General features: G+C 54.1%; 3 protein-coding genes across 3 annotated transcripts; 2 read left to right on the top strand and 1 right to left on the bottom strand.

Moving 5' to 3' along the window:
* The first annotated feature begins 266 nt into the window (after positions 1–266).
* si:dkey-109j17.5 (zinc finger BED domain-containing protein 4) lies at positions 267–6,615 on the top strand. The gene is made up of 5 exons (XM_053848548.1): positions 267–630; positions 832–1,065; positions 1,234–1,481; positions 1,580–2,090; positions 2,628–6,615. The coding sequence occupies exons 1-5, from the start codon at positions 487–489 to the stop codon at positions 3,486–3,488; spliced, it is 1,998 nt and encodes a 665-aa protein (XP_053704523.1). The 5' UTR covers positions 267–486; the 3' UTR covers positions 3,489–6,615.
* On the bottom strand, positions 4,215–13,157 carry LOC128749194 (hemicentin-1-like). The gene is made up of 18 exons (XM_053848539.1): positions 12,933–13,157; positions 12,830–12,868; positions 12,284–12,577; positions 11,417–11,707; positions 11,087–11,359; positions 10,577–10,867; positions 10,248–10,520; positions 9,738–10,028; positions 9,409–9,681; positions 8,898–9,188; positions 8,569–8,841; positions 8,058–8,348; positions 7,779–7,893; positions 7,486–7,643; positions 7,171–7,272; positions 6,976–7,101; positions 6,044–6,118; positions 4,215–5,983 (listed from the first exon to the last, which is right to left on the bottom strand). Exons 1-18 carry the CDS (start codon positions 12,958–12,960, stop codon positions 5,928–5,930), a joined length of 3,540 nt encoding a protein of 1,179 aa, XP_053704514.1. The 5' UTR covers positions 12,961–13,157; the 3' UTR covers positions 4,215–5,927.
* LOC128749204 (rho-related GTP-binding protein Rho6-like) lies at positions 5,644–16,993 on the top strand. The gene is made up of 4 exons (XM_053848559.1): positions 5,644–5,792; positions 6,627–14,719; positions 14,783–14,917; positions 15,089–16,993. Exons 2-4 carry the CDS (start codon positions 14,552–14,554, stop codon positions 15,305–15,307), a joined length of 522 nt encoding a protein of 173 aa, XP_053704534.1. The 5' UTR covers positions 5,644–5,792; positions 6,627–14,551; the 3' UTR covers positions 15,308–16,993.
* The last annotated feature ends 83 nt before the right edge of the window (positions 16,994–17,076 follow it).

Raw genomic sequence — 17,076 nt, 5'->3', positions numbered from 1 at the left:
CCCGGTCATTTCTGCAGCAGGCCTATGTGTTTTCTGGCCACAGACAGTCCCCTTGACCTGGTCCCTCGGCCAGCTTTACCTCTCTGACCTTGGCCAGCTCAGGAAGTGACACTTTTCTTTTGGGAAGCGTCGTTGTCAAGAACAAGAGGACGCTGCGAGGTCCAGATAGAAAGACGCTCACGCGCTCGGCAGGTGCGTCACGTGGAGGGCTGAATCAGCATTTTCCCGCCGTCTCCTCGACCGAACTTTACCGGAAGGGGGCGACTTCAGCCGAGTGGCCGTGCTCCACTTCCGGCTGTGGCGGGCCAGCAGGAGCCAGCGTCTCCTGCAGCGGCGCAGATGGAGCAGAAACAGCCCGCTGCTCTCGACAGACCGTCGCATCTGCGGCTGGTTCCGCTCCTCGGCACCGTCTCTCGGGCCAAGTGTCCTGCGTGTTTGTGGACCAACCGCTGGCGACCTCGCTGAGGAGGAGTCCGCGTCCTCCAAATGGCGTCCAAGGTCTCCATCCTGGACTACTTTCACATCGTGTTCGAAGGCGAGAATGGCAAAATCGAGTCCAACTGCAAGGCCTGTGGCACCAGAATCCAGGCGAAGCGGAGCGTGACGTCCAACTTCGTGACTCATCTCAAGGTAACTCGGTGGTTGTTGTCGCCGCCGCCACGTCCTGAACGGATCCCGGAAGGTCCGGTTCTGCTGCTGCGTCAGCGCCGTGTGTGTGTGTGTGTGAACCTGAGGGTGTCTCTCGCCTTCACCACGCACGGTGATGCCACGCGCTCTTTCTGGGAAACTGTCTCAACGTCATGTGACGTCAGCTCATGTGCGTGTTCGCAGCGCAAGCATCAGGCCATTTACGACGACTTTGTGAAGAGGAAGGACATGAAGAGAGAAGGCTTCTCATCCACCTCTCTCATCGCGCTGGCCTCGAACCTCGGAACCGGCCGCCTCGCGCACTGCAGTTGCTCCACTGTAGGGGGCGCTGTGGGCGCGGGAGCCGCCGGCGGACTCGAAGGAGGAAGAGCTCCAGTCAGGGGCGACGGCAAGTTTGAGAAACTGGACCCGCGACAGGTGAGAGCGCCTCCTCTCTGGCACGGCTGTCAGAGCAAACCAGCAGGTCAGGGGAGAGGGCACAGGCCTGCTCCTCTTGGCCGGGCCTGTTGGGCTCCACCCTCCAGACCTCGGTGTTTCAGTCACCTCCTCCTCTTGAGTCTCCAGTCTGTTCTCCTCTCTTGCCAGGTTCGGATTTCTGAGGCCATCACCAAAATGATCATTCGAGATCTCCAGCCGGTGTCTCTGGTGGAGCAGCAGGGCTTCAGAGATCTTTTGCAGCTGCTCGAACCTCGCTACACTCCGGAGCCCCAGCACTGCATCCAGACTCGGCTCCTCCCTGCGTACGCCTACCAGGCCCAGCTGGCCATCTGTCAGGCTCTGAGCTCGGCGCTGGCGCTCAGTCTGAGCTTGGACCTCTGGAGAGGAGCATGTGGGTGAGGGACGTCCTGATGCTGAATCTGTCCAGTCCAACTGTGAGGAACCGCCGGCCCTTCTGCAGTCTCCTCCTCACTGTCTCCCTGTCTGTCCACAGGTACCTGGGGGTGACGTGTCACTTCCTGTCCCCGGACTGGAAGATGCACTCGTCCCTCCTCGCCTGTCTCCCTCTCGCCCCAAACAGCCCCGTCCATCAGGTTCTGTCAGAGTTTGATGAGGTCTGTCTCTCCCATGGGATCCTGGGAAGATCCTTCCGCGTCGTGGCTGACCCGCTGGTTTCCATGGCGACTGTGCAGCCATGCTGTCTGCCCATCTTCCCGGCTTCTGGTGAGGACCGGACAGCACTGCCAAGCGACTGCAGCGGGGACGTGGTGGCGGCCGAGGACCCGGCGTGCGGCCTCGCCCGGGTGGGCTGCTTCTCTCGGGCGCTCGGCCGCTGTGTCTGTGACGGACTGAGGTCGTGTCCGCAGCTCTGTGCTGCTCTGACCCGAGCGGCTCAGTTCTACAGCTACATCACTTCTGCCGTTCCTCAAGACAAGCTGAGTCAGCTGTTTGACGGCCCAGACCAGAACTTGACCGAGGACCAGGACTGGGCAGCCCAGTTGAAGGTGCGTGCCATTTTCTGGTGCCGGATACACACACACACACACGTTTGTATTGCTCTCCCTGTGGGTCTCTCAGGTCTCTCATTGCCATCACCCTTTCCCCAGCCTCTCCCCCTAAACCTAACCCTCCAAAACACATGGCTCACCTGAACCAGGACTCTGAACCAAACTGGAACCCACTTATAAATGAACTACTATGACTGACGTTTCAAGCCTCTAAACCTTGTGAGGACAGGCCAAAATGTCCTCACAAGAAGGAGGCTAGTCAAGACTTGGTGCTCACAAGTATGGCAAAACATAGCCACCTTTCCCCAGCCTCTCCTAAACCTAACCATCCAAAACACGTGGCTAACCTGAACCAAACTGAAGCCACCCACTTATTTTGAAGTCTTCATCCTCGAACTGAGGCTTAGGTTTATGGTGTCCAGCCAAATGGTCCTCACGAGGTGGAGTTTTGTCACAAGTGAGGATCAGCCGGGTATACACACACTGTTGCCTCTACAGGAAAGTGTTTCTAGATGTGGTCTGTGGTTGGTGTAGGTTCTCGGGCGGCTGCTGGACTCTCTGGAGTTTCTGGAGGAGATGAGTGGGGCTGGAGAACTGACACTGGGCGCCCAAGAGAGGGCGCTGCTGCGTGACCTGATGGAGACCCTGGAGCCCTTCAGCGAGGCCTGGGACCTGATGTTTGGAGAGAAGGAGTGGGACGAGGACCAGGACAGACACGTGTCCATCAGTCTGGCTGTGCCCTGTGTCCTGGGTCTGCGCAAGCACCTTTCCGAGGTGGCGACCCCACACTGCCCGGGACTGCGGGCCTGTCTCAGCCAGGCTGTGGAGTGCCAGCTGGCCCCTATCTTGGAGGACCCCCTCTACATCACTGCCACGGTCCTGGACCCCCAGTTCAAGCTGACCTGGAGCAGCAGCCCAGACTGGCACCGGCAGGTCCTGGCGGAGGAACTTCCCAAACTTTCCAAGTCTGTGAACACAGACCCGCATCAGCCCCCCCACGCTCTCCAAGCCCCCGCGCCCGTCTGCCCCTTGGCGTCACGACCTTCCAAACTCTTCTCCTTCATCAAGCAGAGACCAGCAACTCAGGCTAAGAGCCTGGAGCAGGAGCTGACCATCTACCTGCAGGAAGAACCCACCGAAGAGGAGCCGCTTCACTACTGGCGGCGCAAGGAGATGGACTTCCCTCTTCTGGCCCAGGTGGCCAGGCGCACGCTGACCATCCCAGCTAGGAGCTCCCCCGTGGCCAGGATCTTCACCCGTGCCCACCGCTCTCTGCATCCAGACGGGGCTCAGGTCCTGCCCAAGAACCTGGAGACGCTCATCTACCTCAAAGCCAACTACAGGCTGTTGTGGACTGGAAGTGCCGGGCAGACCACCGAGTCGCAGGGACTCTGATCTTCTGTTGACTCGGAAGTGCCGGGCAGAGCACCGAGTGGCAGGGACTCTGATCTTCTGCTGACTGCTCTCCGTGCCAGAGCGATGAAGTCCACCATTAACACCTGCGTGCTCAGAGTTTTGTGCCAGGTTTGAGGGAGTCTTGTGGCCTGGCTAGCTGGGACAATGAAGTGAGAAGTAGAACCATTCCCTCCAGACTTCCGTGGGTCAGACCCATTTCTGAGATCTTTTTTTGTGCCCATCACTGGGGCCGCGGAGTCAACTCACTCCTTGACCTGACCTGTGTGTGTGTGCGTGCGCGTGCGTATGTGTGTGTGCGCGCGCAAACCAGTCCTTAAAGTCCTTGGCTGGTTCAGGTTGTTCCAACCAATCAAAGCCCACATAGTTTAACCAATGAGGTGTGGGCAAAGTGTGGCACAGGGGCCCTATGTGGCCCGATGCCTGTATTTTTGTGGCCCGTTTGAGGTCAGACTAAAACTACAACTAATATGTCCTCATTTTTCTGTCTTTTTTGTCTTTCTCTTTTAGTCCTCACCATCACTTCAGCTGTAAATATAGCTTGTTCTTGTTTGAAGACTATAATTTTCGTCATTTCATTGGCCATTTTTGTGTTTTTCTTGTTCCTCAAAATACATTGAAGTAATACTGAAAATATATTTTGAAATGAATTGCCTCGTCCATAGTTGATTCATCTTCAAATAAAGTGCAAATCAAATGAAATATTCCAATATATTTCATGGCATATTTACACTTAATATCCCTAACTACATTTCATTTCATGTCCTTGTTACTCAAGTTTATATTTTCTCCCATGGTGTTTTGCAGTCTTATTTTTTGGCACGTTGGCCCCTCACAACAGTTACAGTTGTGAGCCTTTAGGACATGGAAAGTTACAACTGTGATGTCAGACTGACTCATGGTCCATCCCCCCTGTACATCCCTTTCCCCGGCCACGTCCTCCTTTGTCCTACACCAGAGTCTGAGTCACAGTCTCTGTATGGCCTTCCAGGCGGTGCTGAGCTGAGCTCACCTCTTACTGCTCCCAAGCTCTGCATGTTGTTCTGCTTGGATGAGGGTGGTTCAGAGAGATGGTCCTCGGCTCCCCATCACCACCTCATGAAAATAACAAATTCCGGACAACTGTGTCAGGGCTTGCCTGTGACTGTAGGTCCTGCAGTCGGAGCAGCAAAGGAATGGGAGAACCTGTCGAGATCTGTTTCTGACAGGAGACACGGCTCAAACTGACAGAAGTCTGTGGGCAAGTCAAATGTTTCACTCGAATTTCAGCTCAAAAGCACGGAGGTGGCTGTTGAAGAGAACCAAGCCCAAATGCACCGTCATCCTTTCTTTTGTCCCGACTGAACTGTGACACAAACGTCCTTGCCAAGCCGTTGGAGAGAGTCATGCCCACCGTCATCCGAGAAGAACAAAATGGCTCCATAGCAAGACTCAGATTTGGGGACAGATTGGTTCCCTGGATCCGTCTCTTCTATGCTTCTCCATGTGTCATGACAAATGAGGTTCTGCATGTCTGCTGCACTGAAATCCTCCTCAGGCTTTCAGAGAATACAAACTCTCACTTCACGTCCATAACCCCCCCGCGCGCCTGGTGCACCTGTGATTTGGTGCGTTTTCTGACCAACGGAATCCTGACAAAAGTTTCCCAATCGATACAGCTCCAACCAGCAGATGTGCCATTCACCTCTAGTTCCACTGGCTTCAAGTGTCTCGGGGTTTATTTGACCCCTTCCACTATTTCTGAATTGATTTCAGCAAATGTTTTGCCTTTGATGTTGGAGATGGAAACTAACATTCACGTGGTCCAAATGAATGTCCTTCCGAAATTCCTGAATCTATTTCAAACAGCGCCATGTTTTCGGACCCAATATTTGTTTGAAACTCCTTCTTGTGGTGTGGAAATTTGATGGTGGTCTTCCTCTGGCGAATTTTCAATTCTGTGACCGGGCTTCACTCATTCGCAGGCTCTGTTACCACGTGGTGTCACCAGGACTTCCTTGCTGTGTTTGGAGCTGTCACCTTGACTAGATGGAGGACAAGGGCACGAGGCCTGACCAGCGGCTCCACATTCAGGACCCAGTGACTCACGCCAAGTGTCATGAGCGGCCGAGCTGATCTCAGCCGTGACAGCCACCGAGTCTTGGAAGAACGGACAGCGGTTTGATGGACTGTCAGAGGAGTCGGTGGCTACATTTGTCCGAATAACGCTTCATCACCATACGGGGGCGCCTCATTCCACAAAGCAGCAGATGGAAAGCATTTATTAGAACAAGTCTGGCAGGAAAGGTGAGTGACCCCAGCAACATTCGGGTTGCGCGCGCGTGTGTGAAGTGCAATTCTAGCCGTTTGTTGCTCGACACCTCTTGAACACGTTTAACAAGCGACAGGGCGTCTGTCCAGCAGGGAGTCAGCCGCTCCTGCTCACTGCCTGAAAGTGAGCAGGCCGTTTTCAGGGTGGTCCGGACTCTCGGTGGCCTCTGCAGAAGCAACTGCGTTACCATCTCTTCCAAGAGGTTCCACCCTCAGCTGTCACTGACCTGACTCTGCACTCTGCTCCAGAGGTGACAGCATCGCGTCAGGCGAGCTGCTTCCGTTTTGCTCCGCTTCGGCTTCTGAAAGGTTTCAGAGAAAAGCACGGTTTTTGGGCAGACTGATCAGGTTTCAGCGTGGTTTATAGAAGGGAGTTAAACATCGTGCTTCAGAGATGAGCAGAACGTCGTAGTAGCAGGACATTGATTCATTCATTACAAGAGTAATATGGACAAAATTCCAAGTAAGTCAACAAAGGTCTGCTGCTGTTCGCGACGTGTTCACTGCTTTACCACACTTTTCTCGGTCATCCTTTGTCATTGCTTACGGTGTTTCAATAAAGTTGTTCTTTTTTGAAAAAAAAATGGACCTGAACTTTCTCGGATCCTGTACTGACTGGCGCTGCAGCTGGAAGTGCGCGACTCTCCCTTTTATTTTGACGGGTGTCTGCGGCCTGGGCCTGTGCAGGAAGCTGCACCCAGCATCTTGATGCTGGTGGGGAGAGTTGACTCAGTCTGGTGGGGTGACTCCTCAGCTTCGCTGCACAACCTGACTTCACAGCAACTTTGACTCTTCTTTCTCTGCCACCAGAACAAAGTGATGGACAGACGGTTCCTGTGAAGTGGACGCTGGTGCCGGCCGACAACAGCTACGGTACTGGACCATCGAGTTGGCGCTGTGGGGCTTCCAGCCACCTTAAACAAATAACTAGGGGTGTGCCAAAAATTTCGATTCACATCTTACGTTACATTATACTATATTATATTTAAGGGGGACAACTGAGAGAAAATGACCCAAGAAGCTGCACCAAATCTTTCAGAGTATGATGCAGGTGTTTTGGAAAGTTGTGCTCGTACCAGTGAAAGCTGTTGTATTGTGAGCTGAATATTGCATCATGAGATGAGTGTGTCGCTCCAACCCTCGTCGCCTGGTTGCTCACCTTTGACTGGAACGTCCATATCAGTGATGTAGTCCACCAGCTGACATGGTGCGCTGCCAACTCGCTCCTTCAGCTGGTCCATGGTGAGGAACAAGTCCACCTCCTCCACCGTGGCCTCCCTTCTCACTGTGAGGATACCAGGATAGCAGGAATGAAGCAGCTCTCTGGACTAACTGGACCGAGTTTTGCTCGCACCTGGTTTCCGGACAACCCTGTAAATGATGAAACCCAGAAGGACGGTGACGAGACTGAACATGAGACATCCTGAGATGGACAGAAGGACTCGTCTCTTCAGAACTGGAGGTTGGAAACAGAGGGTGTTCTTCATGGTTTCCCACAGAAAATCAGTCAACATGTTCACCTTTCCAACCAAGTCACATCTTTTGACTTGTTCCAAACCTTTCTGACTAGTTCACTTCAAACATCAAGGCATGAGCTCTGGTCTCACTGCTCCGTGCTACTCCCTGAGCACCAGTCTGCTCACTCAAGTTCCCGATGTCGGACACTCACGGAGGTTCTTGGTCTTAAAGGGCTCGCTCTTCAGGGATTGGCTTGGTCTCTGGTTGCTCCGCTGGCCCTTGCACTTGTACTCTCCCTGGTCCGGGTCATTTTGTGGAGTGACAGTGTGTTGGCTGGAATGTTGCTGGATTTCCTCCGCCCCTCTGTACCTGCAGTGTTCAGAGTGGACCTGCAGTCATTCAGCAGGCTGAAATCTTACTTCTTCAGACTGCAGTTCTTGGACTGTAAACAGTGTACATGATGTTTCGGCTGATACGAGTACATGTATTTTGCCAAAGACGCACCAGGTGTAGTTCCAGTCCTTCTGATCCTCCTGAACCTCGCACCGCAGCTCCAGACTGTCAGTGGAGAATACCTCAGACCATTTGGTTGACAGGGTGATGACCGCGCGTGGAAGTTCTGCACAGACAAGCAGACCAGTGAGCTCTGGTCACAGCCAACACCACCGAGTCTTGGCCTTTCTTCCAAACACACACAACACAGTAGCATTTATGAAAGTTCATGTTGCAAAACTTGAAAAACCTCTAGTCACCTATAGCAACACCCGAAAAAAAAAAACTCACTGTGAACCGCGATAGTGATGTTGCCGTTGGTGCTTGTTTCCACCGTCCTCCCGGGCAGCTGGGCCTGACACTGGTATGTTCCCGCGTGAGAAACCGAGGCAGAGCCGATGGAGAGAGTGGATCTGTCAGAGTTGAAGCTGAGGGAGCCGTCTGCCCGAAGAGGTCTTTGGTCTCGAAACCACGAGAAGGTCCAGCCAACGCCGCTGTCCACACTGCAGCTCATGTCCACGCGCTCCTCAGGAAACACGTCCTGCCAGCGGGTCACCAGAGTCGCAGTGGGAGTGGGAACATCTGAGGAGAAGCTCTTCAGTTAGTGTCTGAACCAAAAGAGAGCACCAAGTGCCCTGGACTCTTGAGCTGAAGGAGGATCTGAGCCAGCTCCTGATCCAATTGAGAGGCACAGCAACTGCAGTCTAAGTGAGCAGACCCAGTGGTCGCCGATGCACCTGGCTGAGGAGCTGTACCACCTGTATCTGAAGGAGATGTTGCTAAAGCTCGACTGGAACCTCACCGTCTACTGTCAGCTGGAGTCTGGAATGTGGTTCAGCGAGGAAGACCTGGCCTCCTCCCCGTTGTACCCCACAGCTGTAAGGTCCCGTGTCTCCAGGTTTCAGGCCTGGGATGTGTAGGCTGCTGGAGTTTTGGTCCAGCCTCCTGTTGGCATGGAACCAGAGGTATGTCCATCTACTGGGGATGTTCACATGACAGCTGAGGGTCAGCAGCTCTCCTGAGAACATCTGCCGGTGGTCCGGCTGCTTGGTCATGCTGACTGTGGGCAGCGACTCTGGAAGACACAGATGTCACTCTCTGACCCGCTGAAGTTCAGAGGTGTTGACTCACTGTGAAGCATGAGAACGATGGTGCCGCTGGTGCTTGTTTCCACCGTCCTCCCGGGCAGCTGGGCCTGACACTGGTATGTTCCCGCGTGAGAAACCGAGGCAGAGCCGATGGAGAGAGTGGATCTGTCAGAGTTGAAGCTGAGGGAGCCGTCTGCCCGAAGAGGTCTTTGGTCTCGAAACCACGAGAAGGTCCAGCCAACGCCGCTGTCCACACTGCAGCTCATGTCCACGCGCTCCTCAGGAAACACGTCCTGCCAGCGGGTCACCAGAGTCGCAGTGGGAGTGGGAACATCTGAGGAGAAGCTCTTCAGTTAGTGTCTGAACCAAAAGAGAGCACCAAGTGCCCTGGACTCTTGAGCTGAAGGAGGATCTGAGCCAGCTCCTGATCCAATTGAGAGGCACAGCAACTGCAGTCTAAGTGAGCAGACCCAGTGGTCGCCGATGCACCTGGCTGAGGAGCTGTACCACCTGTATCTGAAGGAGATGTTGCTAAAGCTCGACTGGAACCTCACCGTCTACTGTCAGCTGGAGTCTGGAATGTGGTTCAGCGAGGAAGACCTGGCCTCCTCCCCGTTGTACCCCACAGCTGTAAGGTCCCGTGTCTCCAGGTTTCAGGCCTGGGATGTGTAGGCTGCTGGAGTTTTGGTCCAGCCTCCTGTTGGCATGGAACCAGAGGTATGTCCATCTACTGGGGATGTTCACATGACAGCTGAGGGTCAGCAGCTCTCCTGAGAACATCTGCCGGTGGTCCGGCTGCTTGGTCATGCTGACTGTGGGCAGCGACTCTGGAAGACACAGATGTCACTCTCTGACCCGCTGAAGTTCAGAGGTGTTGACTCACTGTGAAGCATGAGAACGATGGTGCCGCTGGTGCTTGTTTCCACCGTCCTCCCGGGCAGCTGGGCCTGACACTGGTATGTTCCCGCGTGAGAAACCGAGGCAGAGCCGATGGAGAGAGTGGATCTGTCAGAGTTGAAGCTGAGGGAGCCGTCTGCCCGAAGAGGTCTTTGGTCTTGAAACCACGAGAAGGTCCAGCCGACGCCGCTGTCCACACTGCAGCTCATGTCCACGCGCTCCTCAGGAAACACGTCCTGCCAGTGGGTCACCAGAGTCGCAGTGGGAGTGGGAACATCTGAGGAGAAGCTCTTCAGTTAGTGTCTGAACCAAATGAGAAGGCGAGTGCCCTGGACTCTTGAGCTGAAGGAGGATCTGAGCCAGCTCCTGATCCAATTGAGAGGCACAGCAACTGCAGTCTAAGTGAGCAGACCCAGTGGTCGCCGATGCACCTGGCTGAGGAGCTGTACCGCCTGTATCTGAAGGAGATGTTGCTAAAGCTCGACTGGAACCTCACCGTCCACTGTCAGCTGGAGTCTGGAATGTGGTTCAGCGAGGAAGACCTGGCCTCCTCCCCGTTGTACCCCACAGCTGTAAGGTCCCGTGTCTCCAGGTTTCAGGGCTGGGATGTGTAGGCTGCTGGAGTTTTGGTCCAGCCTCCTGTTGTCATGGAACCAGAGGTATGTCCATCTACTGGGGATGTTCACATGACAGCTGAGGGTCAGCAGCTCTCCTGAGAACATCTGCCGGTGGTCCGGCTGCTTGGTCATGCTGACTGTGGGCAGCGACTCTGGAAGAAACAGATGTCACTTGGTGACCCGCTGAAGTTCAGAGGTGTTGACTCACTGTGAACCGCGAGAACGATGGTGCCGCTGGTGCTTGTTTCCACCGTCCTCCCGGGCAGCTGGGCCTGACACTGGTATGTTCCCGCGTGAGAAACCAAGGCAGAGCCAATGGAGAGAGTGGATCTGTCGGAGTTGAAGCTGAGGGAGCCGTCTGCCCGAAGAGGTCTTTGGTCTCGAAACCACGAGAAGGTCCAGCCGACGCCGCTGTCCACACTGCAGCTCATGTCCACGCGCTCCTCAGGAAACACGTGCTGCCAGTGGGTCACCAGAGTCGCAGTGGGAGTGGGAACATCTGAGGAGAAGCTCTTCAGTTAGTGTCTGAACCAAATGAGAAGGCGAGTGCCCTGGACTCTTGAGCTGAAGGAGGATCTGAGCCAGCTCCTGATCCAATTGAGAGGCACAGCAACTGCAGTCTAAGTGAGCAGACCCAGTGGTCGCCGATGCACCTGGCTGAGGAGCTGTACCACCTGTATCTGAAGGAGATGTTGCTAAAGCTCGACTGGAACCTCACCGTCCACTGTCAGCTGGAGTCTGGAATGTGGTTCAGCGAGGAAGACCTGGCCTCCTCCCCGTTGTACCCCACAGCTGTAAGGTCCCGTGTCTCCAGGTTTCAGGCCTGGGATGTGTAGGCTGCTGGAGTTTTGGTCCAGCCTCCTGTTGTCATGGAACCAGAGGTATGTCCATCTACTGGGGATGTTCACATGACAGCTGAGGGTCAGCAGCTCTCCTGAGAACATCTGCCGGTGGTCCGGCTGCTTGGTCATGCTGACTGTGGGCAGCGACTCTGGAAGAAACAGATGTCACTCTGTGACCCGCTGAAGTTCAGAGGTGTCTGACTCACTGTGAACCGCGATAGCGATGTTGCCACTGGTGCTTGTTTCCACCGTCCTCCCGGGCAGCTGGGCCTGACACTGGTATGTTCCCGCGTGAGAAACCGAGGCAGAGCCGATGGAGAGAGTGGATCTGTCAGAGTTGAAGCTGAGGGAGCCGTCTGCCCGAAGAGGTCTTTGGTCTTGAAACCACGAGAAGGTCCAGCCGACGCCGCTGTCCACACTGCAGCTCATGTCCACGCGCTCCTCAGGAAACACGTGCTGCCAGTGGGTCACCAGAGTCGCAGTGGGAGTGGGAACATCTGAGGAGAAGCTCTTCAGTTAGTGTCTGAACCAAGTGCTTGTTGTCTACATTGTGTCAAACCACAACTTCCTGTTTCAATAGAAACACAGAAAATGCAGAGTTCTGCTCTTCTCTTCATCTTTTGCCTCACTTGTTTAAACCTGGATGAGCAGACTTCTGTGCACTGTGGATGGAGAAAATGAACCGATGACTCAGCCTGTAGTGAGCGCTCTTTGAGCTCCTCACACTGAGGTTTGGATGGCGGAGTCTGAGAGGTAAAGGTGGGGAATGTGACTACTGGAGTTGTTCAGCTGCCTTTTAATCCAGCCAACTGACAGAGAAACTACTGATGTGTCCCACACGGTCAGGATGTACGCTGTCACAACAACGTGGAGACATGGAGATAACATGGAGAGAGATGGATCTCGCGGTCAGCCATGTTTGTTTACCTGGTCCCTGTACAGTTGAACATTTATGAATGAATCGCAAGCCTTGGCGGCCACGTTTGTGGGCGAATGTGAGCGTCTGGCGTCGCACTTGACTGCATCTCACCAAGGAAGGAGGCAATATGAAGTGCCGTGGACCAGACACTCACCGTGGACTCTGATCTGCAGCAGGTTGCTCTTTTGGACTCCTCTGTCTGATCCGTCACTGACCGTGCAGGAATAGTTTCCGGAATAGTACCGAGCTGCTTTCACGCTCATCTTGGATTGCTCTGTTAAAGTCACCATTGGGTCAGAACCAAGAAGCTCATTTCCATCTCTGTACCAGCGGAAGGTCCAGTCTGCGCTGAGGGTCCAATTGGAGGCGTTGACTCTGCAGTGAAACTGCAGGATCTCGTTGCTGAAGAAGTCTTGCCATGTTGGCAGCAGCACCAGCTCCAGCTCACCTGCAGAAGAACCAGTTATTGAGGCTTGGACCGCTCAAGTGGACGGCTGTTACGGGTCATTGAAAGAGAGATTAACAAGAGAATGAGCGAGGTGTGCAGTCAGATCGGGAGTGGTCTGAAGACACTTTAGCGGGACACAGAAGCTGAAGTGAATGGAGTCTCCAGCTTCAAAAGCCTGGGCTTCCTGCTGCTTCTGTCTGTCTGTTTGAGGGTTAAGAAACACTTGACACCAGAGAAAAGAAGTTTCCTCACCGCTGGGAAGTTGCTGACATCGACAGACGGCTGAGAAACCTGCCAAACAAGGGAAAGTGTGAGCCCGCTTCTTCACGCTGGGAACAGAGTCGGAGCTACTTACACACAAGAACAATGAAGAGAGGGAACATGTTCCTTTGGCTGCAGGTGGAGGACGAGAGGATGTGGTGATGAGGAAGCAACTGACTTCGCAGCAGAGTCGCTGCCACAACAGGAAACGTGTCGGGCGACCGCACGCAGAGATGTGCAGCACTTCCACTGCACGCCCTGTGACAGCTCGCACATGCTTCTGGGCCGCTGTGTTGCTGCTGCCGCCGCCGCCGTGTGGGTCCGCCCTGTTCAGACTGACTAAAAACAAGTCACTTCCTGAACATGCTCATGTTCTCAGTGCACTTCCTCTTGTCCTCAGCACGTGTGCCACTGGCGTCTGGTCCATTACCGTCCGTCCGTCCGTCCGTCCCTAGTGCAGTTTCGGCACCGCTGACTGCCCTCTGATGACCTGCACAACTGCATCTTCCACATGAGATGATTCTGGAGAAGAGTGTTTTTACCACTCGTTTCTGATGGTGAAACTCACTCAGCTCACTATCTTGGAAGCCTGGCACCTGGCCACGAACACACAACACAAGCAAGACCTGTCTCGCTTTACATCCTTTGTCCTCTGCTCAGTGAGTTTCACCGAACCTCGTGTCGCCGCTCACCCTGACACCCTGCCCAACACACCACGGTCTCTGACTCCTGGCGAGGCAGGTGAACAGGTGAGCGGGGGGGTGGGGCCACACGCTGTCCGACCTCGGGACAGTCTCGATCACTCTGCTGACAGGACTGCTACCCGGAGGTTGGTGTGAAATGCAGCGAGTGCGTCACGTCTCCCGAGGGAGTAGGGTTGAATGTTGTCGTGTTCCGCAGTCGTACGTCCCGGCCGTGTTGGAGAACTACTCTGCCGCTCTGGAGCTGGAGGAGCAGCGAGTGGAGCTGAGCCTGTGGGACACCTCCGGTGGGTGGCCTGGTCCCGCCAGGGTGTGGAAGAGGTGCTCACCTGCCCGGGGGCATGCTGACGTCAGAGAGGTGTCGCTGGCTGTGTTTCGATGGAGCTTTGATGGCCACACTTGCACGAGCAGACCAAGTGCTGGGCTTCATCCCTCTCTGGTGGGACAACCAGACCAGCTGCCCAGAAGACCGGGTCGTCCTTCCCCCTCCCCACAAGTGCAACCTCGTGAATGGTGACCCACTTCTGCCTCAGTGCTGGAGTGAGCCGTGTGCGAGTGGGTCATGGTATGTCTGTATTTTGCCGACCGACCACGACCATGGACCTCGTGATGTCGGTCTCTGGCTCCTCGCAACCTGTGGTGATGCATCCTGTCATGTGACTGGCACGCACCCAGAACAGTGGGCCAAACTGTTGTTGGTCTCGGCTGTTGACAAATGTCAGACAGTGTTGTGAGTCCATATCATTTTTGGGGTCTGTAAAATGAGTGGATTGATCTTTGGCACTGCAAGAACTATGAAGGAATGGTGTATCTATACGTGGCACAGGTTGTCCACAGTTCCAGTCAGCGGTGCCGGTTTCTGTGTCCTGTAACGGTAGGTCAGGCTTGAGATTGAGGACCGACTTGGATCTTCTTGAGTCTGCATGTCACGCTCAGCCGACTCGTCATGTGACTAGAGACACCCATAAGGTGATGGGCTCTGTCGTCCTACCTTCATACCGACCTCCACCATATGTGTGCGTGTTTCGAGAGAGCTGCTGCAGAACTCCTGTTCTTCTTCCCTCTCCAAGGTTCTCCCTACTACGACAACGTACGGCCGCTGTGCTACAGCGACTCTGACGCCGTCCTGCTGTGCTTCGACATCAGTCGCCCAGACCTGTTGGACAGCATCCTGAAAAAGGTCTGCGTCTGCGTCTCTCCTCATCTTCTGCTTGCTCTCACCGTGCGTCTTTGCCTCCTCCAGTGGAAAAGTGAGATTCTGGACTTTTGCCCAACAACTCGCGTCCTCCTGATTGGCTGCAAGACGGACCTGCGCACAGACGTGTGCACGTTGACGGAATTGTCCAGTCAGAGGCTGGGCCCTGTCTCGTATGAACAGGTGAGAGAACAAGACCGGCAGTGTAAAGACCGGACCCTCGTGAACCATTCAAATGTGCTGAAATACAGAGGTAAAGAACGCAGGGGAAAGCAGATCGTGTCCCAGCAGTTCAGAGTGAGCCTCTTTCCCAGGCCGTCATGATCGGTCTCCCTCCTTTTGTTGCTTGTCCAGGGTGCAGCGCTGGCCCAGCAGTTGGGGGCAGAGGCGTACCTGGAGTGTTCCACCTTCGCCTCAGAGAAGAGCATCCACAGTGTGTTCCGAGCGGCAGCGTCAACCTTCCTGAACAAGCCCGCACAGAGGGCTGACTTCCTGCACACGCCCAGTAGGTCCAATCTAAACTGCTCCTCTTTCAAGAGGAAGACTAAGACCAAGAGCTGCTCCGTCATGTGACCTCGCAACAGTCCCATTAATAAGAGCACCCTCAACAGCTTCCCCACGCCTGGTCGTCCGGTGAACCACTGCCTTCCTCACCTATGGACAGGTGAGACCTGTGGTCCGTACTGTCCCATATAGAGCAGGGGTGGCCAACCCGTGGCTCCCGAGCCACATGCGGCTCTTTTCCCAGTCTCATGCGGCTCTTCACCAAACCTTGTCATTCCCTAAACTAAACGCATGGCATGTGTTTCACCTGTTATTCATTGTCCTTACATATTTGTGGGATGTGGCTCTTTCCAGCAACAAAGTAAAACAATGTGGCTCTTAGCCCCTGACTGGTTGGCCACCCCTGATATAGACGGTGAGCTTCACAACCAAGAGCAGACGAAGCAAAGGTCTGCCTTCTATTGAGTGAGGTTTCTCGATCTTGTGTCCCTGAACTGGACTATTGAAGCTCTCTGACCTGGTTTCACCTGAGAAGAACCTGGGTCCAGAGGGCCGACCAGAGCCGTGGGGTTCATCGAGCCGCAGCCCGGACCAAACTCTGTTCTGGAGCGTTTGGCTCAGACTCCTGCATGGCTTGAATATTTCGTCTGATGTATTTGGCACTATTTTTTTTCCTCAATAAATTGCTGGTCCTGGACCAGAACCCAGTTTTCATCCACATCTCTGTGGTGGCTGACCGGCGGGACCCTGGAGGGCTCGCTTCACTAAAGTTCTGTGTCTAGTTCTCGGGCTTCTCGATGTGACCCGAATTCCCTTTAATCTTAAGGAGGCAGGGCTTCCGGCCTTCTGCGTCCCAGTTAACAAGGACAACATCTGGAAAAGGAGGTGGCGTGATAGACTCATTGTCCTCTCCACTCAGCCGCAGCCTGGGGCCCTAGGACACTTTTCACAGGCCAATAGAGCTTAAAAGACTGACCCTGCCACTTGGCGGGTTGTGGGCCATTTGCAGTCTTTTTGACAACTGGGTAAAAGGCGGCTGGTTATGATCTGGTGACTGCAGATCCAGTGCTCCTCATGTGACCAGCCACTGGTCAGGGAAGAACCCCGGTGCGCCTGTAGTGTGAAGGCCGTAGGTTTGATTTCAACTCACCAGCAGTGAACCTGGATCCTCCCTGCTGCGCTCTCTCTCTCTGTTTGTTGAACATGTTTCATGCAACTGTTTTCTCTTGGCGCTGTCTTCGCCCCGCCCTCAGCGGGACGCCCTCCATTCATGCCGACTGCCTTGGAGAGGAGGCGGCGTCACCACACCACTGCTCGGTAACTAGCTCCATCAAACGTTTCTACCTCTTCTGTGTGACAGAAATTCACTCGTTTCCCCTATCATCATAGATATGAAGCTGTTGGGGTGAGTACGTCTCATTTTCAGTCTTTTTGCTCAGTAAGATGTGTCCTAATGAAGTGCCTTCATGTCAGACATGGGCCATATGCCGCCCCATGCCTGTATTTTGAGGTCGGACTAAAACTATGTCGGAATTTTTATGCCTTTTTTGCGTCTTGCTCTTTTAGTCAGCACCACCACTTCAGCAGTGAATATAGCGTGTTCTTGTTTTAAGACATTTTTCTTGGTTTTCTTGCCCATTTTGTGTGTTTTGCTTGTTCCTCAAAATACATTGACGGAATATTGAAAATATACTTTGAAATAAATTGCCTTTATCTTGAACGTCTCGTCCATGGTTATGTTGATTCATATTCAAATGAAGTGCAGATAAAATGAAGTATTTCAAACCCTTCTGAATATCCTTCACGACAGTCTACTGCTGTTGTACTTTTGGCATGTT

The sequence above is a fragment of the Synchiropus splendidus genome, chromosome 18, assembly GCF_027744825.2.
Source record: "Synchiropus splendidus isolate RoL2022-P1 chromosome 18, RoL_Sspl_1.0, whole genome shotgun sequence".
Lineage (NCBI taxonomy): Eukaryota > Metazoa > Chordata > Actinopteri > Syngnathiformes > Callionymidae > Synchiropus > Synchiropus splendidus.
Note: the sequence above shows the minus strand (reverse complement) of the source record. Positions and strands in the feature narration are given on the sequence as shown.